Below are 26,987 nucleotides of genomic sequence, written 5' to 3'. Positions count from 1 at the left end.
AATCTACTTGAAATAAGTCGAAATGACATGTTTGCATGACTTTCTTCATATATGTACGAGACCACATAATAGCCCAAAGGGAGTTCCCCTGCTTCATTTATAATGAGGGGAATGAAGCAGACAATATGTGCATTCATCCATCTACCAGTGAACACCGCATATTCCCCCTTTAGACGTCTGTGTGCACAGAGAAGCCTTGGGTGGTTGTCCTCAAAAGAAATTAAATCACATTATTTCGTCTTTTCCTCGATGCAGCACGGATGCAACGAGCTTTCCTGTTTTATCCGAGACATTTTAGCGGATTACAGACATTATTAGCTGATGTGTCTTTAACACACGAAGCAGATGTGTGCTATTATGAATCTCCACTAGATGGAGGTGTTGCACAGTTTTTACACCGCCAAACGTCAAGGCGCACCGCAGGTGTCAAGCAAGAGCCGGGAAGATCCCTCACAAAGTGGAATTTAGGTAAGGCGATGAATTATTCTGCAGCTCGAACACAGAAACACGGTTAATCCTTTCAAATGGGGAATTATACTTTAACAGGCTCGGTCTGTTGCAGCAGAAGCAAAGTACCACTCCTCTACTACACGCCAAACTTGTACAGCTAGGTTATAGTTTCATTTCTATGGTTAGATTTATAAACACGCCACATTTTCTTAACATAAACTTAAATGTAGTAAGTTGCTCTGTCTGTTTAGGTATGCCTCTCAATAAAGGAAGTACTGTCATCTAATAATGCAACATTGCTGTACTCGTACTAATAGATACAATCACGTAAATTGAAAAGAACAGTGCACAAATGTAAGTATTGCCAGGGTTGTAATCTATGCATGATAAAATAACAACTTCAAAACATGAATCTATTAAAAATATCCTGTGTAATAACAGGCTAAAGGGCTTACCTTGGTCAACTCTTATCACGTGGTTTGGGGACATGTGAAGAAGACTATATGCAATCAAAATGCAATGAAAAAACATGGCTCTTGAATGAATATTTGTGAACTCTGAGAAATTTGAACAGGATTAGACAATCACACATGACCTTAAGGGAGTTTGGCGGCAGCAGCTCAGATTCTCTTTAAAAAAAAAAAAAAAAAAAACATGATGTTGGGATCTACAGCTTGTCTCTGCTCATAACAATGAAATGTTTAATTTAATTTTCTGCGAGTCCCTACACATCCTAAAGGGTACAGTTCATTCAGTAACATTTACTGACTTACGTCTCTCTGCAGTGATACGGCTTCAGTCGTGTTGGTCTCGGGCTGAAAGTAATGACGTTACCTATGATGTCAAAATATCAAAATGACACGAACTTGCATTATTCTGTATGAAATAAACGGCACATGTAAAAGCAGCATGATAACATCTATATATATAGAGACAGAGATAGACAGACATATATAGAGATATAGATATATATACAGAGAGAGATATGGATATAGATATAGTCGTCATTGGATGAGTGGGGCTGAAACATCGGCATTACACAGACGCGCGTCTGCAACAACCTGCGGCGTAAGCGAGTTTGGATTGTCATGGCATATTTTGTAAACACGAAAGAATATGTACCCCATGCGACCAGCGGCGTCGCGGGGATGCGCATCCATTATAAAGTCCATCCATTATAAAGCAGACCTTACATTTCCATTTCACGTAAGCAAATGAAAAATACCAACATGTAGACGTTTAATTGATTTTGTTTACATATATATATATATATATATTCATTACAATTTTTAGGTTGTCAACACGGTTTTACAACAAGGTAGCATACGAAACGCACAAGCAATTTTTTCCAGTTGCTAGTCGCCTGCTCTCAGTACGCTACCTTTTTCTTAAAACCGTGTCGATGATGTAAAAAATGCGAGAGAAAAAAAAGGTCTACTCTTGAACGTGCTTCCACATATCTGCGTCGCCGCGGGAACGCGGGAACATACTTTTTCGGGGGGGGATACAAAACTTGGCATAACAGGACGCATCCGCTGGCGGTGACGGTGGTGCGTGAGATACAGCGGGTTCAGACTGTTGAGAGTCGCTCCTCTCAGAGGTTATAGCTACACCAAAACTGATGACATAAGAGGAGAGACGCACACTGTCACTTCAGTTCACATCTGAGATCACATTTTCGCAAGATGGATTGTTCCGAGGAGGTGCAGTTATTCGCGGAGGAGGTCAGCAGCCCAATGGAGCTTAAAAAAGGAATGTCCATTTTCATTGATGTGAGTACCGTTTTTCACTTGAGATGTGTCCACACTGCGGTCCTCGTGCGCACACTGTGCGCCAACACTCTCTTTGGTCGAGCGCAAAAACTTTGCATTAGGTACCATGGTATCTAAAGAAGCTATACTGTAAAATCAATGAATTTGTTTTTTTTTAATTGAATATGCTTATATCAACACATCTTTACGTTGACATGGCTCTGAAGAACAACTTAGTAAGATGAAGGTTAGGAAGGCTATTGAAACAGTTAATTCACTTTTCATATTGATATTCAAATTAATTTTTATAGACTCGCCTTCTTGAACCTGGGTAACGTTTAACCATGGATATAAATCCCACTGATGTGCCTGTGATGTAAAAAAAAAAAAGGCACGATTTTCTAGACAGTGAATTAATCTGACAAGCCTGACCTTTAACATGTCCGCTTCTTACTACATGCCGTGGGCATCACATTTAGCTGGCCATCCATTTAAGTGGCAGTGCTTAAAACGCAACAATTTAACAACCTGGTTGTTCAGGAAGGTTATTTGACGAACATATCAGCTTAAAGACACTGATCAGAATTTTAAGATAGAGCATCAGATTTTTTTTCTTAATGTGTCAAATTCAGTAGGATTATGTAAAACAATGCTTAAAACGTGTATCTGAAATGAAACACACACACACACACACACACACACACACACACAGAGGTATATTTATCAGGCACAAACACTTACATAACAAAGAACGGAAATAGTTGGGGAAAACAGGCGTCATAATATAATATAATTCAACATAATGAGACTTGCAAGTGTTTTTGGTCGTGATCCTAAAGCTCACATGTCTCTGCCAGCTAACAGGCGGTTTAACATGGCCTCATCTATATCAGCAGAACTGAGGCTCCTCAAGTGGTCGTCTCCAAAGAGCCCCCCCCCCCATAAAATGGCACTGCTTCCTCTGTAGCCTGAGGATGCAGCACCTAATTATAATCCCATCATCCCCTCACATTTGATGCCTTAACCGTGGACATGTACTTGTGTTGAGTGCCTGGGAAGGAAAGAGGTAGAGAAGCGGTGGAAACCAGCAGGGAGAATCATCGCCCACCCTGTCAGGATATTCAAACCAATCCCAGCAAAGTACAAGCTGTTCGCATGCCATATCTAACCCTCAGTACACCAGATCAAACGTTTTATTGATGTGGAGCGTTTCTTGTATGTTACGGCTCAGATCGACAGGGAACGCAACCGCAACTCATCATCTCATGGGAGTCAATTGAAAGCATGTTGTTTCTCGTCTCTCTTTTTTTGACACCTACTACATGGGCCTTTGAGTCATTCTGCTTATTATTGCTCATATGTCATTAAAACACACCTGCTTGCTCGAAACATGTATTTCCTTCTGGTAGAGAATAACAGGATCTTTTAATAATTTTTTCCTGCACATTGTTGGCCCTGGTGATCCTCCAAAACTTCCTTTTTATGGAAAAATCAAAATGGGATCTTTCATCCCAGCAATATATGAGAACCTCAGATGTGATGCGACTGAACAAGATGAGATTGACTGCGAGATGAGATGAGATGAGATAATTCAATATTAGCAATTATCATCTTCCAACAGTATTATAAATTGGGATGAAATATGGATATTGCCATATTGCGGAACACAATTCTGTTGTCTAAATCAATAACTGGACTCTATTACCAAAACAATTCTCACAAAATGAGGTCTGAAATTTTTGAAGGGAGTATTATTTGAAAAATGGGTTTGATTTGATATTTCACTTTACATGGTCAAACAGTTCAATGATAAACCTTAAACAAGGTATTTTGGCATACGTAAGCAGATATCGTAATATATACATATCATGTAAAGACGTCCTGTGATTATGGCGATAACTTTTTCCATATTGCCCAGCACTAGATGAGATGAGATTAAACAAAATAAGATGAGGTGAGCTTGGATGAGATGAAATGGGATGAGATGAGGTAAAATGAGATGAGATGAAGTAAAATTAGATGAGATGCGAGTCCATTCAACGCCCGGCTGCAGCCATTAAAACCATTAAATCCATTAAAAACAGTATGACCCCAAATGAACAAGTGCAGACAAAAGTAGGTCTGTGGCTGGCTTAAATTCATAGACAGGATAAACAGAGAACAAGCCGGGGACTGATGTGAAATATGAGACATTAATATGACAAAATTAAGGCTGATTGATGAAGACGGAGTAGAGTCTCTCTGACAAAGAGAAAGGGAACAGGAGGGTAGGAAATGGTGAGACAGAAATTTCACGGATACAGATATACCTCGCGCCAGAAGAGACAGAGACTGATTGACAGAGATAAAGTTGACAAAATAACGCATGGCTGCAAACAGGAGAGCTTGCCAAGAGACAGAAGGTGGTGTATGTGCTGGAATTTTTCTTTTTTTTCCCCCCTGCTTATAGCACAGCTCAGTTTCTCATGACCCCTTCTGTGCCCACATAGAACGGGGTATTTTTGTTTGTCGAGACAGCCATGATAAATGTATATCTCAGACACAAACAGTGAATTAACGTGATAAAACATTAGACCTAGGCCCAAGACGGTAGGCAATACTGTTTTGAGGTTGGTGATCCCAACCTTTTAAAGCTAATGTGGTCACTGGCAGTGTAGCTTTTATCTCCGCTGGGCTCCACGACTGCACTATCAATCATTTAAAGACTCACTGTCTTTGAGAGTATGATCAATGGTGCATGTGCGTGCACTCGTGCACACACACACACACACACACACACACACACACACACACACACACACACACAACGAAACAAATCTGTGTTCACGCACATGCAGAATGCATGTGCACAGTGGAAAACAAGCACCAGTGCACATATGAGCATGTATGCTCAAACGTACGGCCGTTTGTTTTAAAAAAAAAAAAACTTGTTTGATGAAGTCGAACAGTCAATGACAATCCTCCCTTGCTCTTTCTTGTTTCAGATCTTACGGAGAGCAGATAAAAACGGTAAGAATCAAACAATTTATCAGATTGTACGTTCACATACATCACACACACACACACACACACACACACACACACACACACACACACACACACACACTTCCATTTGCCCTTGTGTTCACATTGCCACTGTGGCTGCGCTCCGTCCCCGTGTATGTGTCAAAGGGATCTGTGGAAACAGACGCACTTTCTCAATGAAATTCTGATCATGGATCTCTGCTGATACTTTTAGTTTCCATGGAAACAGGAGACTGACAATGCCCAACAAGGTTCCGTACCGGAGTGGCAACCAATCAAAAACCATGTCTTTTTTCTTCTTCTCTTGGAACCAATTACATCCCTCGCGTCACCAAACAGTTGGTAGTTGATATCTTAAAATATTTAGGTTCGATGGCTGGGTAGTCACAGGACATGTTTTTTTGATTCACCTTTCCAACCATTTGCTGTGGATTAGGGCCGGTGAATGAATGATTATCCTTGGGGATGTCAATCAAAGAAGCTCCCCAACCAGGCATTGCAACATCTGAGATACCAAGTTAGAGCAACGACACTATAGACCTTGTTCTAGCAAGTGCTCTACAACAACAGTACAGGGAAGTATAATGGCCTGATGCCAAAAAACTCTCTCACACACACACACATACGTACATACACACACCATTTGACTATTTTTCTCTGTACACATTAACACATGCCATTTTAACAAGAACATGTGCATGAATGATGGAATGATATGCTACATGAAAGAACAGAATGCAGAATCATGTAGCCTACAATGTCAGAAAAGGGCTCACCTAAGGATGCACAACAAAATGTGTCCCAACGGAAATGACTGCCAATAAATACTGCAACTGTTTTTATCACAACTGTTTTGCAACACACTGTCAAACATGTCCTGAATAAAACAATTTGATAAGCGCAGCAAAAATAAAGGTCTTTATAGAAGAGAGACAAGCAATATGCAGACAAGAAAGCTAAATGTGTCTGATGGTCTTTTAAGAGGTCTATAGGCTTGGGTCTACCTTATCTGAGGAGAAGCTCACATCGACGACCTTTCTGGGATGCAAACAGGTTACTCACCATGTCATTGAAGTCTGGTGATTTTTGGATGAAATCCCGCTCAATACACTGCATGGCCAGGGCGTTCAGCCTATCCTGCCCCATAGTACTTCAGAGGAATGATTTGATCCTCTCAAGTATACCAAAACTCCTCTCTGACTGCAGATGTCATGGCGGCTGTGATGGCTATTTGTGTTCATTTCAATGTTTCAGAAAAAGTGCTCTGAAGATTGTTCTCAGATTGTTCCCTGAGCATAATCACGCACTGGCTTACACATGCCACGTCGGTTGTCTCATCAGCTTGCACAGCCACAAATGGTGCCTGCGATATTTCATCGGCCAACTTTTGTCCATAAACAGCTAACATAAACTCAAGCAACTAATTTTGGCTCGACTTAGACATGTACTTGGCAACCTGTGTGTTTGACAGGCTAACTGGCTATAGAGAACTGGTCAACAAGGTCCAGAAACACGCCCCGCTGGAGTGAAGTCAGAGATTCGTGGGACCCCCGCAGAGCTAGCTCATGTACCCCACACACAACCTGATCTCACAGAAATACGTGAAATGACCACGACCTCTTAACACTCGCATTACGTGGTGGTGGCGCGTTAATGTGTTAAAATTACGTGCCGGCACCACGGAAACAATGCCAATGGAAAGTCAATTAGGACGCTTTGTCGTGATGGACACACCAATTCCCTGATTCAACAACATCATGCAATGAACAGTGTTTAATATTTTCTAGTTAACAAAATTTTATTTTGTTATTTTTATTGTCATTTGACTGAATTTATTATTGTGCCTTAGTTACGATTTTTTGTTCTCTAAAAACCCTAACCCTAACCTCATTATATCAACATGAGTTATAACACACACAATTCAGTATTTTTAGAGAACAAAAAATCGTAACTAAGGCACTATAATAAATGACTCCTGAAGCTTGATTCCTTCATCCATTTTACAGTATCTGCACCCGCTGCACACGTCAGACATGTCACCCGAAACACTCACAGGGTCTATTCTCAAAGTCCATCCATCCATCCATTATCCGAACCGCTTATCCTGCTCTCAGGGTCATGGGGATGCTGGAGCCTATCCCAGCAGTCATTGGGCGGCAGGTGGGGCGACACCCTGGACAGGCTGCCAGGCCATCACAGGGCTATATTAAATAGCACAGATTCTCAAAGCAACATCATCAAATCAGGTAGATTTTGATTTATTCATTTTTAGATTGTTATACACCGGAATTGAGCTTCTCAAGAAATTTTGGCCAAAAACAAGTGATTCGTGTGTTTTTGCTCTCCCACCCATGCAGGAAACTAAATCAGATATGTGTTGGTGTTTATTAAATGAGTAAAACCGACTGTACTGTACATTGTACGTGTACTGGTACGCTCTGTCATGTCCATCTACCTCAGGCATGTATGTAAGTAACCTGCTAACATCTATTTCAGCATATCTGATATATTCTCTGCGCTATTGCACTTTATCACCTCTTATTTCACCTGTATATAAATCAATCCTTGTGTACATATCTTTTTTTTTATACATTTATTTCTGATTTTTCCCTTTTCTCCCAATTTAGTGGCCAAACGCTCCCTATTCTAATTCAAACACCCACCCTCGTACTGGATGCGTTCCCCAACTGCATCTCTCCGGCCGGCAGTCTCGAAGGAGATGCCTCGCCACTTTCGTGACGACGCGACTCCAGGCTGAACCACTGCTTTTTCCGACACACACACAGAGACGCATTCATGTGACGAACACAAGCCGACTTCGCCCCCCTCCTGAAGACAGCGTTGCCAATTATTGCTGCTTCATCGAATCCGGCCATAGTCGGATCTGACGAGACCGGGGAGTCCCCAGTGGGCAACTGCATCGACACAAAGCCGATGCTTAGACCACTACACCACCGCGGACCCTACATATCTTAAGATTGTTGTGTTGTAGTGTTGTTATTCTATGTTAAGTACACCGAGAGCCACGAAACCAGAGTCAAATTCCATGTAGTGAAAACCTACACGGCCAATAAACATGATGATTCTTCTGATTCGGTAACTGCAGAAGAAGAACATTCTACTTTCTTAAAATTAGTTTGGGATTATGAACCTCATGTTTGTGACACGACTGTCCCCGTGCGGTGGCTGAGTTGAGTTTACGTGAAAAGGTGAAATAGGAAGACGTCATCCCACCTGATGTATTAGAGTTTTATTTCAGGAGTCTGCTGGGACTATTTTGAAAAGCAGCAATGAATGAGTCACTGTGGGGCCGACACAGTTTGTCTACTGACCCGAGGGGGTGACACGTGTGTGTGTGTGTGTGTGTGTGTGTGTGCGCGTGTGCGGGGATGTTCCAAAAGCGGCTTCAAGTGAAGACGTAGCTATACAGCAACATGACAGCCATGATGAACTTCACCTTCAGAGCGCGCCTAGTGAAATCTGAATTCAAATATTTATTAACAATATTCAAGTATCACGGCTATCAAACACCTCTTTATAGTTCATATCTAAACCTGAGTCATTTTGAACTACTTTAAGTCTTCACGGGGAACACCTTTTTTTTTTTTTGTGGGAGTTGTCAGGTCGGTCCATTCATTTGCTTCGCGAGCCCCCTTATTTTTCGGGCTCATTTGTTCTCAACAAATGATCCCTCTTGTTATTCATCATCACTGATGATATTTTCCCACCACTGCTTACCAACTTTCGTCCATTCAGCCACTGGAAATTCACAGTATCTGAGAATTGATGTTAATTTCGTTGACAAAGAAAAAAGTTCATCAACTAGCCTTTTTCCGTGTCCAAAAAAAAAAGGCGATTATATCTGCTTGTAGTTAATGTTTCTATTGGTGAGTTTTGATTTTGTTATTGTAACAGTGTACGACCACAGTTGTGTAGACTCGCGAGCCCTTGGCTAATGGGTCGGACCTTTTAGTTGACTGGTTAGCGCGGTGTGGGCAAACCCAGATTCAATTCCTGCCTGCCTCCTGAATTCCCGCTACATTTGGTGGCGGGGTGGGATGCATATGCGCTCGGAGGCATGAGGGGGAGCTGGTATGCAGAAGCACGAAGGAGGGGAGTAGTCTAACAGTGTACGACCACGGATGTGTACACTCACTAGCCCCTGGCTAACAGGTTGGACCCTTTAGTTCAGGGGTCCCCAACCTTTTTTGCCCCGCGGACCGGTTTAATATTGACAATATTCTGGCGGACCGGGGGAGAGGCAGGGGTGGCTTAATAACGACTGGAATACAGGTTAGGCTTATAAGTCAGCAGTATCATAACATTTAAAGGTTTGGATATTAAACACAGCGCATATTTTCCTCGCATTAACATAACATACATATAACAACATTGCAACTCACCAGTTTCATCTCCTTGAAAGTGGTAGATCAAGCAGGAGTCTCCATTGACGATGATGTTCGTGGATGACATTGCGATCTGTAGCGAGAGTAGGGTGCAGGTTGAGGAGAGCCTGGAGAGGTGGAGGTATGCACTGGAGAGAAGAGGAATGAAAGTCAGTAGGAGCAGGACAGAATACCTATGTGTGAATGAGAGGGGGGACAGTGGAATGGTCAAGGTGGAGAGAGTGGAGGTGACGAAGGCATATGAGCTTAAATACTTGGGGTCAACTGTCCAAAGTAACAGGGAGTGCGGTAGAGAGGTGAAGAAGAGAGTGCAGGCAGGGTGGAGTGGGTGAAGAAGAGTGTCAGGAGTGATTTGCGACAGAAGGGTACAAGCAAGAGTTAAAGGGAAGGTTTACAAGATGGTTGTGAGACCAGCTATGTTGTATGGTTTGGAGACAGTGGCACTGACGTAAAGACAGGAGGCGGAGCTGGAGGTGGCAGAGTCGAAGATGCTAAGATTTTCACTGGGCGTGACGAAGGACAGAATTAGGAACAGAATATATTAGAGGGACCACTCAAGTTGGGCGGTTTGGAGACAAAGCAAGAGAGGCAAGATTGAGATGGCTTGGACATATGTGGAGGAGAGACGCTGGGTATATTGGGAGAAGGATGCTGAATATGGAGCTGCCAGGGAAGAGGAAAAGAGGAAGGCCAAAGAGGAGGTTTATGGATGTGGTGAAGAAGGACATGCAGGTGGCTGGTGGGACAGAGGAAGATGCAGAGGACAGGAAGAGATGGAAACGGGTGATCCGCTGTGGTGACCCCTAACGGGAGCAGCCAAAGGTAGTAGTAGTGGTAGTGGTAGTAGTAGTAGAAAGTGGTAGCTGAAAGAGGAACCTTCGCCACCTTGTTAGTTGCAGCTTTCCCAGCAGTTCATGACCTCATTAGACAGCTTGTCTCCACATATCACACACAGGGGGCTCGGAGCACGCGAGTACCGGTCTAAATAACGCCGTATTTTAGGTACGACTCGTCGTATTTCCTATTGAAGAAAGCTTCTTTTTTTTTTTGCTGTCTCGGCCTCTGCGGTCTCTGCTCTGCGTTATCATCGTCATTAAACCTTTTATCGCCCCTACCTCTTCCTAAGAAACTCTGAAGCGAAGTTTGGTTTTTACCGGTACTCATGGTTTCTCGGTAGCTAGCTAGCTGCTAGCAGCAGCTGCCGTCTCTGAATTATGAAGTTCGTTACCGTTGGTCTTCTTCTTCTTCAGCTTCACCTTCTTCTTCTTCTGCTTCTTCTTCTTGGTCTGCCGAATGAGTTATGAATTACGTCATTGCTCACGCTTCAAGTATCCGTTTCAAATTAAAAGCCATCTATCGTTTGAATAATGTATATCATATTGTTTCCTTGCGGCCCGGTACCGGTCCGTGGCCCGGTGGCTGGGGACCTCTGCTGTAGTTGACTGGTTAGCGCGGTCGCCCGGGGTGTCGGGAACTCAAGTTCGATTCCCGCCTGCCCCTCCTCCTGACGTCCCGCTACATTATCTTCATTTCCGTCGGTTTGCTGACTACCATTCTTCGTCAGGACGTTAGCATCCGGTTTAGGCTAGCCGACCGCCATTTTGTTGGAATCTCACTCTTCGTTCATCATCAAATCAGTTTTGGTAGTGGGTTGTTATGAAATTTGTATTTAAAAAAAAGTGTGACGTGACCCAGAAGACTTTGTCAACAAAGGATTAGTAAAACGTATTGAATTCAAGTCAAGTTTGTTCGTATTTTTATTTGAATGAAGAGCTGCAGGGCTTTGCATCATGAACAACAGGTAGGTGGCTATGGTAACACCCTCAGACCCTCGATTCAGATTTTAAAAAAACAACAAATCTCAAGAGAAGAAAAGAAGAAGAAACACAGAAATCAGGATTTCGTTTCGAATTCAAAGTGAATTACCAAAAAAAAATAATGTTCAAATCTGTTTGTTAACATGCCATCTTCACTATGTCTTCTTTTTTATTCATCTATTTTGTTGCTCACTTCAAAGTCTGTATAAATGTTCATTCACAATGGGACCATGGCATGAAGAGAGAAAAAAACCGAACGCTGAGCAGGGTCAGAGGACGAATATGAAATCTGTGTCTTTGACCCCGAAGGATGACCGCAGGGTGGGGGTGGCGGTCCCTTGCCTTCCTTGTCCTGACAGGTTGACAGGTGTGTTTGTGCTCTGCCCCCCAGATGATGGCAAGCTGTCTTTTGATGAGTTCAAAGCCTATTTCTCTGATGGAGTCCTGACGGCCGAGGAACTCAAGGAGCTCTTCCACACCATCGATACCCACAACACAGAGTAAGTCTTTGGTTTCATTGGGACTTTTGGGGCTATTTTTTGTTGTTTCTGCTGTGGACAGTGCAGAAAAATGACCCAGCTGACACACACACACACACACACACACACACACACACACACACACACACAATGTCACCCTATACTTGTGGGGACCCCCTCATTGACTACATTCATTCCCTAGCCCCTAAACCTAACCTTAACCATCATAACTACATGTCCAACCTTAAACCATACCCTAACGTTAACCTAATCCAAATTCTAACCTTAATCCTAAACCAAAGCCCTAACCCTAAAGTAGACCCTTTCCCTCATGAGGACCCATAAAATGTCCCCACAAACTAGGTGGGTTCAGGTTTTTCTATCCTGATGGGGACACACACGCACACACACATACACACACACACACCTTTGGGCCAGTACGAATGTTCCTTAACACTATTTCCAACATTTTTTGTGGCAAATGTTGATGATGTCCGTCTTCTACCGATCTTTTATTGAATCCGTTCTTGCATTTCAGTGTCATGTCACTGTTAAAGGGAAGAATTCACTGATTTTCAACCTAATCAGGAATCAGGAACAATTTATTTTCATTTCAGTCATGTACTTGCATACACAAAAGAAACAAAATTTCGTTTCTCCCAGCCTGCAGCTGTGCAACAGAAAAGATAAAAACACCTGCCCAAAATTTCCCAAAACGACACCACCAAAAACATTCCAAAAAAGAGAGAACAAAGCAAAAAAATACAAACAGTTAACAACACAGTCCATTCAGTGCAACACAGTCCAAAAATTCCACTGTCCAGAGAATGAACGCCAGCTAGGATGACTGTCTGAACTGCCAGTCTGCATGGGCTAGCAGTTAGCTTAGCCTGCCCCGCTTCCACATCCTGTCAGACCGCCCTCAGTGTTTCCTCTTCGGGTGCAGCTCCGGGCAGGGCCGTGGTCCTTGGGCCCACGGGACGCAGCAGACCAGGCTCCCTCAGCCGATCCAACGCCAGCTCTCCCAGCCATCAAATGAAAAAAATCGACGATCAAAATAAAACCTTGACACGATGACACAAACTTAGATGTAGACGTGGACAAAGACACTGCATAGTTGGTACTGGGTGAGGCCACGCAAACGTGAGTTCGCGCCACCATCTTCCCACACTATCCTATCTTATCTTATCTTATCTTATCTCTGTCTACCTGAGGCAGAGATGGCACATGAAACACACCCGCACTTGTTCCAGATCATTTCTGCATCTCTGGATGCAGTGGAACAGTTTTATTTCTTTCTGCCAAGTGACGTATCGCGATGTCTTTTGGTGGCCAGAAAAACTAAATACAGCCTAGCAGGTTTCTAACACTCTAATTTACGCTGAAGACGCTGTTCAAAAAACACATCCCCCCTCTCTCGGCTAAGCTACGTTTCCGATGGTGTAAATTATGTTCCACAACACTGAAGATGACGATACAGAAGCTAGCATGCAGCAATGCACATGTAGGCGTTGTGGGAAAGAATCTGAGAGCAGGACAACAATGATCTCTCCATCAGTATAGTACTCAGTGAGGACTTTACTGCTTCAATCCATTGCATTACTCATCAGTCTTCTGGATCGCCACCTTGCTGGGGTGGAGAAGCTTACGTGTACTGATGATTCCAAGAGCTATGCTGTCCAGAGCTTAACTCCTGGTAGGGGTCACCCAAGGCAGATAGGTCAAGGGGGGGTGGGGTTTCCAGACAAAGCACAATCCAACAAAGACCTCAACGGTGGAACTGGCAGAAGATGTCTCCAGGTCACAACGGCAGTGAAGGCAGATGAAGGCTGCAACAGAGGGTGGTCCCCAATCGTCTTAGTTCTCCATGCCAAGGGCAGTGTGGTGGCTGAAGGTGCATCAGCCTCTACACGTAAAAAGCTATCATGCGCAAGCGCCCTGTCATTATATGGCTCCAGGATTGGCCTCTATGCCCACCTGAGGACCCAGAGGGAGGATGGTCATACTCGACCCCGAGTGGCCACCAGTGACTCATCAGTATTGATTGGGCATTCACAAAACCATCAGTGAAATTTCCCTATATGAACAGGAATAGGATGCTCAGTATTGTCAAAGCAGATGAAATTATAGGCGTTACCCTTACCTGACTTGTCCCATCAGTATCGGGCACGTGCTGTAAGTGAGGCTGAATGACCCCTAGCATCCTCTGTTTGATGAATTTTAGCTACTTCCTTTAAAACGCAGATAAAGTCCAGCTATGTAGAACCAATAGAGCCAAACAATCTGGAATTCCTGCAGCAGTTGGTTTCTTAGTGGTTTTTTAATGGGCTTTATGGTTTGCTTACTTAACTGTGTATTTTATATTTGGGGTTTATGTACTGTTACATATACATGTTTTGTCGAAATACACTATCTCCACTATTGCTGCAACACAGATGGCCGGTATGGGATAATAAAGCCTCTACTCTAACATTAACTGACCTTCCAGTTCTGTAAGATTTTACTGTTCTGTTCACTTGTTTTATATGAAAAGTACAATAGTGCAGCGTAAATGCAGCACAAACTGAGGGTAGTTGACATGTTTTGCATATACATTCATCTCCTTAGATGCCAGTCCTACCTCATGGTCTTCAATAGCAGCATTTCCTTGCTCTGTAGGGTTTTGATTTCTCGTTGCCTGACATGGTGCCCATGCACTAAGAGAATTTACCATGCCCTCAATCCAAGAGGCAAAATAAGTGATTAACAGAATAAAATGAATCTGAATCTGTCGTTCTGCCGGCTGCTATGTACAACTAAGAAAACAGTTGACGTAAGTTAACTGTTTGCTGTCCTTGTTATCACATTGAGCACTTTCTCTTGCTTTCGGCAGCACTTTCTTGCCCTTCATGTGCATTTTTACCAAGACGAAAACTGAAGAGTCACTCTAACATTTGAAAAATGAGAATATATAGCATTCACAGGAAACCCTGTAGGATTCTTCAGTGTGCTGTAACGTTGCATGGTACAGAGTATTACGCATAGATAGTGGTAGAAAACAACAGTAAGGACTTTTTTCTATTCATTTCATACATGTGTGGAATCGGGGACCATAGGTATGTGTTTTAAAAAGCCTTTTCCATTATTAGCCTGGTGCTCCTGTCCATGTGGTGACAGCAGACCGAGGTATGAAGCGATGCCCCCCCCCCACACTCCTCCTCCTCCTCCCGGCGGAGCGTGGCTGGTTTTGTCTCTCTGCAGGACACAGGGGAGCGGTGTCAAACCAATCTCTGTCTCTCTGTCAGCTTGTCACCACAGGACACTTTACTTTCTTAGACTGAAGCTCCCCACTTTGTCTGAAGGCCTGGTACACCATTTATATTTATACTACTCATGTGTATGTGCATGTGCCTATATATGCATTTCTGAGCATACATATATATATCTGTAAATGTAGGTCTGCATGTTTAATATACATATGTATGTGTATATGTAACAATTTTGATCATAATTGTTTTGGAATGTCAACAAAGAGTTTAAAAAGTACCTTACTCAATTCTAAATTTGATTACTGTACTGTTTGTTTTGCTCTAAAATATTTTGGTTTTGGTTTTCAATCCCTAAAATTTGATTTTCGTTGCTCCATATTTTCATATCCGGATGACTCCCATCTCATAAATGTTGCAGTTTTTGTCTGAAGTAAAAATAGAGCAAAGGTCTGGTGGAAGCAAATTACCTTTAAATGCCTCCTATTAGGTTTTACTCTTTTACACTAATGCCACCAATCAATTTTTCAGAAGGGGGGTGGGGCATTTTCATTCCTTGGTGTAATATAATTTTAATGACCATGAAAATATGCGCAGAAACACAGACATAAGAGATCTATTACATAACTAGCTATGCGGTATTTAGCAGCCGGATTATTCATAATTTAATTATAATCTGCTCACTTGAATGATTTTATTATCCACGGATTAACCACATTTTAAGATGTTCTCCTCCCTCTCATTCATCCATTCACTCCATCCGTCTGTCTGTCCACCCATCTCTCTTCCCACCCACCCACCCCATCCAACAATCTATCCATCCATCCAATAATCTATCCATCCATCAATCCCTCTGTCCACTCTTTGACAGACCTTTTACATTCATCCTGCCATTACTGGCCCCGCTACGGCCCTCCACTTCACTCCCGAAACAATTTGGAGTCACTCATCCTGGTTTCCATGGCAGCGGCATGCGGCGGTGCTGTCTGTTTTATATCAGCCTGTTTACACATCACTTGATTTCCTGATAAGTGCTGGTGTCCAGCCTTAAGTATCATAAGGGATCTGTGATCAAATGAAGCTCGCCTTTCGACAGAGGACCGGTGAATGAGACGTTTGTGTAACTCCCCTCCAGACATTTGCGCTGAGTAGAAGACGAGATCCGACGAGCAGAACATGAAACATCCGAGGCTGTCAATTCTTCGTGATTGCCAAGACTATTCTCAAGGACCGGTTTGACCCAATTTGCCCCGAATTCTCGCTTCTGTTAATGCTCACCTCCTCAGCGAAGGAGAGAGAAGACAAAAAATTGTGACTGAAAGGATGATTACTCAGAGAACATAACAATCATGTTTGTTCATGACAGCAGTGTCATTTAGCTGGGTTGTCTGAAGCTGCAGCACAAATGAGGACTGTGAATACATTGCCACAGAATTTGATACACCTAAAAAGTACACAAATACAGACATGAGCGTGATATCGATATACATTATACTTACATCAGTACTATGTAAGTTTTTCAGCCTTTACCACAGGTAAACACCAATAGAAAAGGTGTAGATGAGCCTGACAATCCAGAAGTGGTGGAATGGGTGCAAGCTATAAGGGAGGAACTACAGGGGCAGCAACAAAACTAAAATGGTTATTAATAGGTTATAAGTTCGTTAAAATGATGGGCTAGACTAAGATTAAAAGGCCTTGTATACTATAACTTTAAATACACGAATGCATACAACAGTTGTAGGCACACATAAAACACATATGCAAACGTGTGTGCACGTTCACGTGCACGACATAAACACTAACCCTTATCCTAACCTCATGTACACTAAAACTAGCCTGAACCGTATTTTACTAGCCATGTAAGTTTAGACATAGGGGTTTGTTTAGTGGTATGCTTGCATGAAACACATGAGACACAACATGACAACAGGAGGCTGAACATCGAAGAGCATTAAAGGAATGTAGGAATTAATGTCTACCATGCAATATTCACACGTATTGAGTATTATACAGGTAGAAAAAACATGTAAAAATGCATAAATTGGGTGTCCTGGTAGTGTAGCAGTCTATTCCGTTGCCTACCCAGTCCAGCGATCTCCGTGTTGGTAGGTAACGGAATAGACCGCTACGCCTCCCGGATGCCCCTGTCGTGGTTTTTTTACACCCTTTCCAGCAAAGCTTGTGTTTGTTCGCTGCCTCCTCAGACATGGTATAGATAGATAAAGCACTTTACGTTCTCACAAAGTGTCTCCAACGCCGTCGGTGTGTGTGTGTGCATCTCTCTCAGATACTCAGCTCTGAACACAACCTCTGTTTCACCTCTCTTAGCTTTTGTCCTTCCACCATGGCCCAAAGTGTTTTCTCCTGTTTGGCCCAACAACTCAATGCTGAGGGCAGAGTCCCCAGTGAGAGAGAGAGGAGTTTGACTGTGAGGGCAGATATCCCTCACCCACACCGCTATTAAAAGCATAGCAAACCCCCAGCCCACTTCACTAAGGTGGGGGATGAGGATGTCTCTCTCGTGTCCTCTTTAAAGAAACCATACGAGAGATTTGCTGTGTTATATTTCCCCTTTGAAGGTTTCTTGCCCTACATCATTAGGAGTGAGTGTAGATGATGCAAAATGAACATGGTGGATCGATGGAGAAGAAATTTATATACTGGCTGCCATAGATAAAAAACACAAACAGACATATACAGAAAGAACAATGACACACGGTCAGTGTGTGCACGCACAGAAGACAAACAGGACACACGCATCATGCATTTACACGGGTCATCACTAAGTTTAGCAGGGATGTGCACGTGTGTGTGCACGTCATTGAGATGCGCACTCACTCAATGTCACATGTTTTTCTCCGTGGCTCTCTCTTGTGCGCTCTCTCTGACACACACACACACACACACACACACACACACACACACACACACACACACACACACACACACACACACACACACACACACACACATAAGCCCTATTTCTCAACGGTTTCCAGTGAGAAATAAGCTGTTTGGTAGGCTTTTGTCACACATTCCTGAGGATGAATGCAAATTATCCTCTCGTGACCTTTACAATACAGCTGCACATGGGAAAGCTTTGTCCATCACTGGAGACACTACACAGCCCCTCCATACTGAGTTTGAGTTGGTCTACAGAGTGTCCCCAGCAAACAAAAGCTCTGGAAGGGATCTTTGTTCCTACTGCAACAAAATTTCATGAACAAACTGCATTTATCTGCACTCTTCTGCATTGAATGTATGCCGTACACTGTGTATGTTGTATGAATTCTGCACAATTCTGTTTGATCGGATGAGATTTGCTGTGTTGATGTAAGGTGATTTTCCAGCCTTGGCCGGGCAATAAAGTTGTATTCTACTCTATTCTACTAATTATTTCCAAAGCGTTTAACTCTGCTTTTTCATCAGACACACAGATCCTTCATTAAGATATATATCAAGAGAAACTTTTTGCAGAGGGATAAATAAAGAATTGATCCGTCACCTTACTTACCCTTTCAAGTTCTGATTTCAAACTATTTCATACATACTATATATATATATATACACACACACACACACACACACACACACACACACATACTATATGCTTGCTGGTTGTCCATCGTGCCCGATGATGACCATCTTCTTCTATTTGTGGGTCCTTTGAGGACTCAGATAGCAGAAGATACCTGCGCAGAGATGGTTTTTAAAGTGGCATGAGGGGTGCCCTTCTCCCAACGCCACATGACTTGATTGTAGAGGAGATGGTTCCGATGGCAAGGGGGATCCCTAGACAACCGGCACCTCCACACAACTGCAGGCGGCTGCCGGAAATCCAGTTTTTCGGAAACCGCCTCGAAGCGTGCCGCCACAGCTTGCTTTTCTGTTGGGGTAAGCTCCCTTAGCCTTATGTCTTCCAGACTCACCCACAAGGCAGCGGGGCAGTGGTTGATTGGTGCCAGGGCGTGTCCACCAGGGTGGGCCTGCACACCATATCTCTGGGGCCCACTGCTGCTCCGAGATCCCCTGCCAAGTTAGCCTGGGGCCGCAAGACCCCAGTTACCATGTGTGGCCACGGGGAGGCCTGGCAGGAGTCTTGGTGAAGGAGAGGCTATGTACTGGAAAGGGAAGGCTTACACGCTAGGATGCTTCCCTATTCGCCACAAAGGCTAGCCAGCGGCAGCAAGCTAAGGGCAGGAAGGACACAAGCGGGTTGGAAGAACACATGCACCTTCCCTCCAACTACACACTGCTGCACTAGACGCATCACAACACCCTGTGTGTATGTACACACACACACACACATACTATATATATATATATATATATATATATATATATATACACGTTGCTTGTAGGTTGCTGTGTAATGACCACATATTCAAAACGTACTGCGATTTACTAAAATGTATGTATCTCTCGATTTTTGTTTTTCAGCAATGTGGACACGGACGAATTGTGTGGTAAGTCGAACCTTCATATCATTAAAGTAGCTTCATTTGAAAAATAATGAAATGAAATTGAACAAGACTTTCGAAGTATCTGGGCAGACCTCGCAGTCAAGAGGATGCAACACATGCAAATAGTATTTGACGTTTTCCCCCACAATGCTTCCCCATAAGAAATGAACCATGGTGGACATGTTTGCGTGATTCACCTCCAAACCCCTGCAGGTGTGTCTGAGGTGTCGTACAAACGCTGCCTCAATGTTGGAAATGAGTTCTCAGAACAACCCCGCTGTCCTCGTCTGAACTGTTAAGACTCACAAAATACCTCTTTTTTTCTTTTGCTCTTTTTAGAGTACTTCTCCCAGCATCTTGGTGAATATGAGAATGTCCTCGCTGCCTTGGAGGACCTTAATAAGTCCATATTGAAGGCCATGGACAAGACGAAGAAGGTAAAATGTACCTGATTGTGACTGCAAAGATTAACTTGTCTTTTCGTGTGCGTGTGTGTGTGTACTTTTAACATAAAATGTCATCCCAGTGGCTTGTTCAAGATTTCTATTCCACAGTGGATCAGTGCAGCCGCATGCTAGCGGGTGTAATGGCGTACACCCACTAACAGGTAGCATCTCTGTTAGCGGTAATATTGTTTGATTTATTCACTGTGGGACCCTGGCCTCTTCGGAGATGTCTCTGCTAATCTGCCCCAGCATGCTTTCCTGCAACACAGCTTGGTTTCTCAGATCTTGTTACGATTAACAAGGGGAACCCGAATGCAGAACAAGGTTATGGAGTAGAATGAATGAGAAAAGGTTTAATGACTGTTCCCAGGGAGTGAAGGTGGGTGGAGGTGAGGATTACGACTCGTGAAAGCAGAGGGAAACTGGCAACAGGAGAACCAAGGCAGAGCAGGGATGAAGACTGGGTTGAAAGTGTGGCTGGATGACTGATCGGCAGGCAGGGAGACAAACAGGGAAACAGGCAGGCATGCAATGATCCTGTGGTGCCGGGAAACAGCTCAGTGATCAAAAACAACATGTGTGTAAAGCTTAGTGGCCTAGGAATGTGATCTACCACACCGGCAGAATCAACGATCTGGCAATGAGTGGCTGAAGAACTGGGGTAGATACACAGCTGATTTGATGAGAAGATGGATTGCTGGTGTGCAGGCTGAACAGCAACCAGAGTGAGAGGACCACCATGCCCACAACACAGACATATACATACAGAGAGACAGACAGGGGAGCAGAGGCGACACATAGGAAAGGAACAAGGAATAAACTGGAGCCATGTCTGTGACAGATCTCCCATTAGACTGGATTTACATTACAGAGCCAAATAAGAGAAGCCACCCATTATCCCCTGGAACAAAACAGGATGTGATCCTTTTAACTTTCTTTGTTTTTGCCATCAGAGATCATTTGTAAACGGGGGCATGATTGCATATGAAACAAACGGTGCTTTTGATGGGATTCAGCGAGGGTTTTTGAGCTCCACTTGATCTCAGTTTGGTGATCTGGCTAACGGTTTTGCGGTTTTATTAGCGGTGTTCACCTCCTGCGAGAGACGAGGTATAGGGAGGTAATGGAAGGGGAGGGAGAAAAGGAGGTGTTTGGGTGGGTGAAGGAGCATGGAGGTAGAAAGGGGGGGTGGAGGAAAGCAGAGCGGGTTTAATGTCCAGGGAGGAAAGACAAAATAAGAAGAAAAATGAAGTGGATAAGGAAGATGCAGAGAGATGAAGAAAAGACAGGGGAGAGAGGTAGCTGACCAAACCCATGGCATTTGCCTCTCTCTCTCTATCCTCTCTTTTTCTCTTTCTAGCTCACTCTTTCACTCTCTCTATTCCTGTATCACTCAAGAAAGGAACAAGAGGAAAGAGGAATGATGTAGATGTAGGTTAAAAACGGGTTGGAAAGTATGTGAAGAGGACAGGAGGAAAGAAAGGTAGTAGACTAAACTCTCTCTCTCTCTCTCTCTCTCTCTCTCTCTCTCTCTCTCTCTCTCTCTCTCTCTCTCTCTCTCTCTCTCTCTCTCTCTCTCTCTCTCTCTCTCTCTCTCTCTCTCTCTCTCTCTCTCTCTCTCTCTCTCTCTCTCTCTCTCTCTCTCTCTCTCTCTCTCTCTCTCTCTCTCGCTCTCTCTCGTATTGCACTCTGTGTTTGGTAAGTATGTGATTTGACACTTTAGTTCCAGAAATGTGGGCATGCTGTGTAAAGCTCAGCTCTCATTCTTATCTCGCTGGAGCAGAGACAACCTCTTTTTCTCATGTTTATAAATGACGTTTACGAGTCAAACTGTTTTGCTAAATGCTGATGCTGATGCTCATTAGTGCAGACGGGGGACTCAGTATGACATCCAGCCTCACCAACAACAGAATCTACTACTACTTTTGGCTGCTCCCGTTAGGGGTCGCCACAGCGGATCATCCGTTTCCATTTCTTCCTGTCTTCTGCGTCTTCCTCTGTCACACCAGCCACCTGCATGTCTTCCCTCACCACATCCATAAACCTCCTCTTTGGCCTTCCTCTTCTCCTCTTCCCTGGCAGCTCCATATTCAGCATCCTTCTCCCAATATACTCAGCATCTCTCCTCCACACATGTCCAAGCCATCTCAATCTTGCCTCTCTTGCTTTGTCTCCAAACCGTCCAACCTGAGCGGTCCCTCTAATATAATCGTTCCTAATACTGTCCTTCTTCGTTACTCCCAGTGAAAATCTTAGCATCTTCAACTCTGCCACCTCCAGCTCCGCCTCCTGTCTTTTCGTCAGGGCCACTGTCTCCAAACCATATAACATAGCTGGTCTCACAACCATCTTGTAAACTTTCCCTTTAACTCTTGCTGATACCCTTCTGTCGCAAATCACTCCTGACACACTTCTCCACCCACTCCAACCTGCCTGCACTCTCTTTTTCACCTCTCTACTGCACTCCCCGTTACTTTGGACAGTTGACCCCAAGTATTTAAACTCAGATGCCTTTGTCACCTCCACTCCTTGCATCCTGACCATTCCACTGTCCTCTCTCTCATTCACGCATAGGTATTCCGTCTTGCTCCTACTGACTTTCATTCCTCTTCTCTCCAGTGCATACCTCCACCTCTCCAGGCTCTCCTCAACCTGCACCCTACTCTCGCTACAGATCACAATGTCATCCGCGAACATCATCGTCCATGGAGACTCCTGCCTGATCTTGTCCGTCAACCTGTCCATCACCATTGCAAACAAGAAAGGGCTAAGAGCCGATCCTTGATGTAATCCCACCTCCACCTTGAACCCATCTGTCATTCCAACCGCACACCTCACCATTGTCACACTTCCCTCATACGTATCCTGCACCACTCCTACATACTTCTCTGCAACTCCTGACTTCCTCATACAATACCACACCTCCTCTCTCGGCACTCTGTCATAAGCTTTCTCTAAATCTACAAAGACACAATGCAACTCTTTCTGGCCTTCTCTATACTTCTCAATCAACATTCTCAAAGCAAACATCGCATCTGTGGTGCTCTTTCGTGGCATGAGACCATACTGCTGCTCGCTGATCATCACCTCTCCTCTTAACCTAGCTTCTATTACTCTTTCCCAAATCTTCATGCTGTGGCTGATCAACTTTATACCTCTGTAGTTGTTACAGTTCTGCACATCGCCCTTGTTCTTGAAAATCGGCACCAGTATGCTTCTTCTCCACTCCTCAGGCATCCTCTCACTTTCCAGGATTGTGTTAAACAATCTAGTTAAAAACTCCACTGCCATCTCTCCTAAACATCTCCATGCCTCCACAGGTATGTCATCAGGACCAACTGCCTTTCCATTCTTCATCCTCTTCATAGCTGCCCTCACTTCCTCCTTGCTAATCCGCTGAACTTCCTGATTCACTATCCCTACATCATCCAACCTTCTCTCTCTCTCATTTTCTTCATTCATCAGCCCCTCAAAGTATTCCTTCCACCTTCTTAGCACACTCTCCTCGCTTGTCAGCACATTTCCATCTCTATCCTTGATCGCCCTAACTTGCTGCACATCCTTTGCAGCTTGGTCCCTCTGTCTAGCCAATCGGTACAAGTCCTTTTCTCCTTCCTTAGTGTCTAATCTGTCATACAACTCACCATACGCCTTTTCCTTTGCCTTTGCCACCTCTCTCTTTGCTTTACGCTGCATCTCCTTGTACTCCTGTCTACTTTCTTCATCTCTCTGACTATCCCACTTCTTCTTTGCCAACCTTTTCCTCTGTATAATTTGCTGTACTTCCTCATTCCACCACCAAGTCTCCTTGTCTTCCTTCCTCTGTCCTGATGACACACCAAGTACCTTCCTAGCTGTCTCCCTCACTATTTCTGCAGTGGTTTTCCAGCCATCTGGCAACTCTTCACTACCACCCAGTGCCTGTCTTAACTCCTGCCTGAACTCCACACAACAATCTTCCTTCTTCAACTTCCACCATTTGATCTTCGGCTGTGTCTTCACTCGCTTCCTCTTCTTGGTCTCCAAAGTCATCCTACAGACCACCATCCGATGCTGCCTAGCTACGCTCTCCCCTGTCACCACCTTGCAGTCTCCAATCCCTTTTAGATGGTGCCTTCTACATAAGATATAGTCCACCTGTGTGCACTTTCCTCCACTCTTGTATGTCACCCTGTGTTCCTCCCTCTTCTTGAAATATGTATTCACCACAGCCATTTCCATCCTTTTCGCAAAATCGACCACCATCTGTCCTTCCACATTTCTCTTCTTGACTCCATACTTTCCCATCACCTCCTCATCACCTCTGTTCCCTTCACCAACATGTCCATTGAAGTCCGCTCCAATCACCACTCTCTCCTCCTTGGGTACCCTCTCCACCATGTCGTCCAACTCATTCCAGAATTCTTCTTTTTCATCCATCTCACACCCAACTTGCGGGGCATATGCGCTGATAACATTCAGCAATAAACCTTCAATTTCCAGCTTCATACTCATCACTCTGTCTGACACTCTCTTCACCTCCAGCACGCTCTTGACATACTCTTCCTTCAGAATGACCCCTACCCCATTACTCCTCCCATTCACACCATGGTAGAAGAGTTTGAAGCCACCTCCGATACTCCTGGCCTTACTCCCCTTCCACCTGGTCTCTTGCACACACAGTATGCCTACCTTTCTTCTTTCCATCATGTCAGCCAGCTCTCTCCCTTTACCAGTCATAGTGCCAACATTCAAAGTTCCAACTCTCACCTCCACATGCCTACCCTTCCTCCTCTCTAGCTGCCTCTGGACATGCTTTCCCCCTCTCCTTCTCCTTCGCCCAACAGTAGCATAGTTTCCACCGACACCCTGCTGGTTAACAGTACCGGTGGCGGTCGTTGGTAACCCGGGCCTCGACCGATCCGGTATGTAAGTCTTATTTATGATCCGCATATTTGATTTGGCAAAGATTTTACGCCGGATGCCCTTCCTGATGCAACCCTCCCCATTTGTCCGGGCTTGGGACCGGCACTAAGGATGTACTGGCTTGTGCATCCTCAGTGGCTGGGTTCTCACCAACAACAGAATATGTTTTACAAATTATGCTCGGTTCTCCTAAACAAGAACATTGACCAAATGTGTGTTACCACTATTTGCACGATATTAAATTTGTGAACCTTGTGAGCTTTGTTTTGCAAACTTTCTTTTTCAAGATGCAAAAGCAGATGTTGAGGAGTGTATATCTGTATATAAGACAGGGCTGTAGTACTCCAGTATGGACTTGGTCTCCAGTTCACATTTTGAAGGTTATTATCAATTCATTAAGATTTGGAGGGTGTACACAACAACTGGAGAACTCTGGAGCTTCAATACACCACTTAATTCCACTCATCTCCTCAAATGGTCTGGTGCAACCAGTTCGGGCAGTATTGTCACAATACTAGCAAATGAGACGTGATCCTTTATTCATGCAACAGGAATGATGCTCGCCACCAAGTGTGATAAAAATGAACATGGGATTTTAGATGTTTTTTTTCTTCAGCAATGGCTTGTTGGTGGTCAGAGTTGCAGCAAAATACATTTGGTCAATCGCTGAGAAAAAAACTCCATCTAAAATGCTGCATTCGTTTTTATCATGCCTTGTAATGAGCGTCGTTTCCTGTGAGCGAAGAAACGATTGGGCCTTGCTAAATTAAGAGAAAATTTGCTCAATGTGGCTTTCACTGCATAATGACTCAGACTTGACTCGGTCTTGGACAGTGAGGACTTGTGATGGTTTTCCGAGACAGATCAAGTAGCAAACGTCCCCTAAGGAGGTCAATAAAGTGCAAGATAATCTAATTAGTTTCTTTCCTCATTATCGTTAATTTGTGTCTGACGCATCAGAAATTTGGAATCTAAAACATTCCTTCCTTGGCAGGAGAGGGGAAAAAAGTCTAGCTGAATCTTAAAATTTAGTGAATTGTGACTTTTACTCCTATGGTAGACTCCTACAATTACAGTCATGGTGTTTAATTGGACTTGTGCTGTTTTAGTGTCAGTCTTAACACAAGTTTTGGCCCCATTTGCCTTGAGTTGGACTTTCCTCCTTTAAGTCTTGGACTAAAAACTGCAGTGCAGAATTTTTGTCTCTCCCTTCTGGCAGTGAGAGTAATTACTTCTCTTCTCTGAGCACTCTCCAATGAGGAAAAGCTACATGTTATCTGTGTTTGTCCTCACCGTTGATCGCTTTCTCTTTTTTTGACGTTAATCCTTCCTCTGAACGCTGAGTTTCTTTTATTCTCTGGAGCATCAGAAACTTTTCTTGGATGCTTCTTAGGTTTTTCTGTCATAGCTTCCAAGCCCGGAAGCTTTCTGGCAGAAAGCCCTGAAGGCAAGCCAATCAGAGGCATGCGAACGCTTCCATCACACGGAAGTTCAGCTCTGGCAAACCAAGCATTGCTGGCTGATGTAAAACAGATCACTATGCATCACTTCCGGTGTGCCATTATGGGAATGTCGCTCCAGACAGCAGATTTTAAACTGTGACCTCTACAGAGAGATTTACCTGGTGGTGATAGGCTTAGTCAGCATTGTGTGGACTCGTTTAGCAAGGGCTTTAATGTTAGAGACATTCATTTATATGTAAAAGTCCCGCACTTTAGCTTTAACTCAGACTCAATAAGCTTTTTTTATGGGACTCGATTCAGACCTGCCCCCTAAAGACCTGGTCTGGATTTGGACTCGCATTGAGTGGTGTTGACTACATAGCGAGTATAATGTCCTTCAACCGATACGCAGCCCCCATTTCTGTGACAGTGAAAACTTAAAAACTTGGTGGTACTTTTACAATCAGACAACACGAAGCTGCCATGTAACCTCCAAAAAAAAATAAAAAATCTAACATACACAGAGCTGCATAGACATCCCAAAATGTTGCTGCTC

At 43.8% G+C, this 26,987-nt stretch overlaps 1 protein-coding gene across 1 annotated transcript in view; it reads left to right on the top strand.

Annotated features, from left to right (window-relative positions):
* The first annotated feature begins 2,135 nt into the window (after nucleotides 1–2,135).
* The window catches only part of necab1 (N-terminal EF-hand calcium binding protein 1), a 58,791-nt gene continuing 33,939 nt past the window's right edge, over nucleotides 2,136–26,987 (top strand). Inside the window, exons 1-5 of the mRNA XM_056298832.1 lie at nucleotides 2,136–2,222; nucleotides 5,186–5,210; nucleotides 11,840–11,948; nucleotides 19,616–19,641; nucleotides 19,978–20,075. Of these exons, the coding sequence (XP_056154807.1) occupies nucleotides 2,136–2,222; nucleotides 5,186–5,210; nucleotides 11,840–11,948; nucleotides 19,616–19,641; nucleotides 19,978–20,075 (345 nt within the window). The remainder of the gene's footprint in view (nucleotides 2,223–5,185; nucleotides 5,211–11,839; nucleotides 11,949–19,615; nucleotides 19,642–19,977; nucleotides 20,076–26,987) is intronic.

Source organism: Lampris incognitus, chromosome 18 (assembly GCF_029633865.1).
Source record: "Lampris incognitus isolate fLamInc1 chromosome 18, fLamInc1.hap2, whole genome shotgun sequence".
NCBI classification, from domain to species: domain Eukaryota; kingdom Metazoa; phylum Chordata; class Actinopteri; order Lampriformes; family Lampridae; genus Lampris; species Lampris incognitus.
The sequence above is the reverse complement of the archived record's forward strand: the minus strand, read 5'-3'. Positions and strand labels throughout refer to the sequence as shown.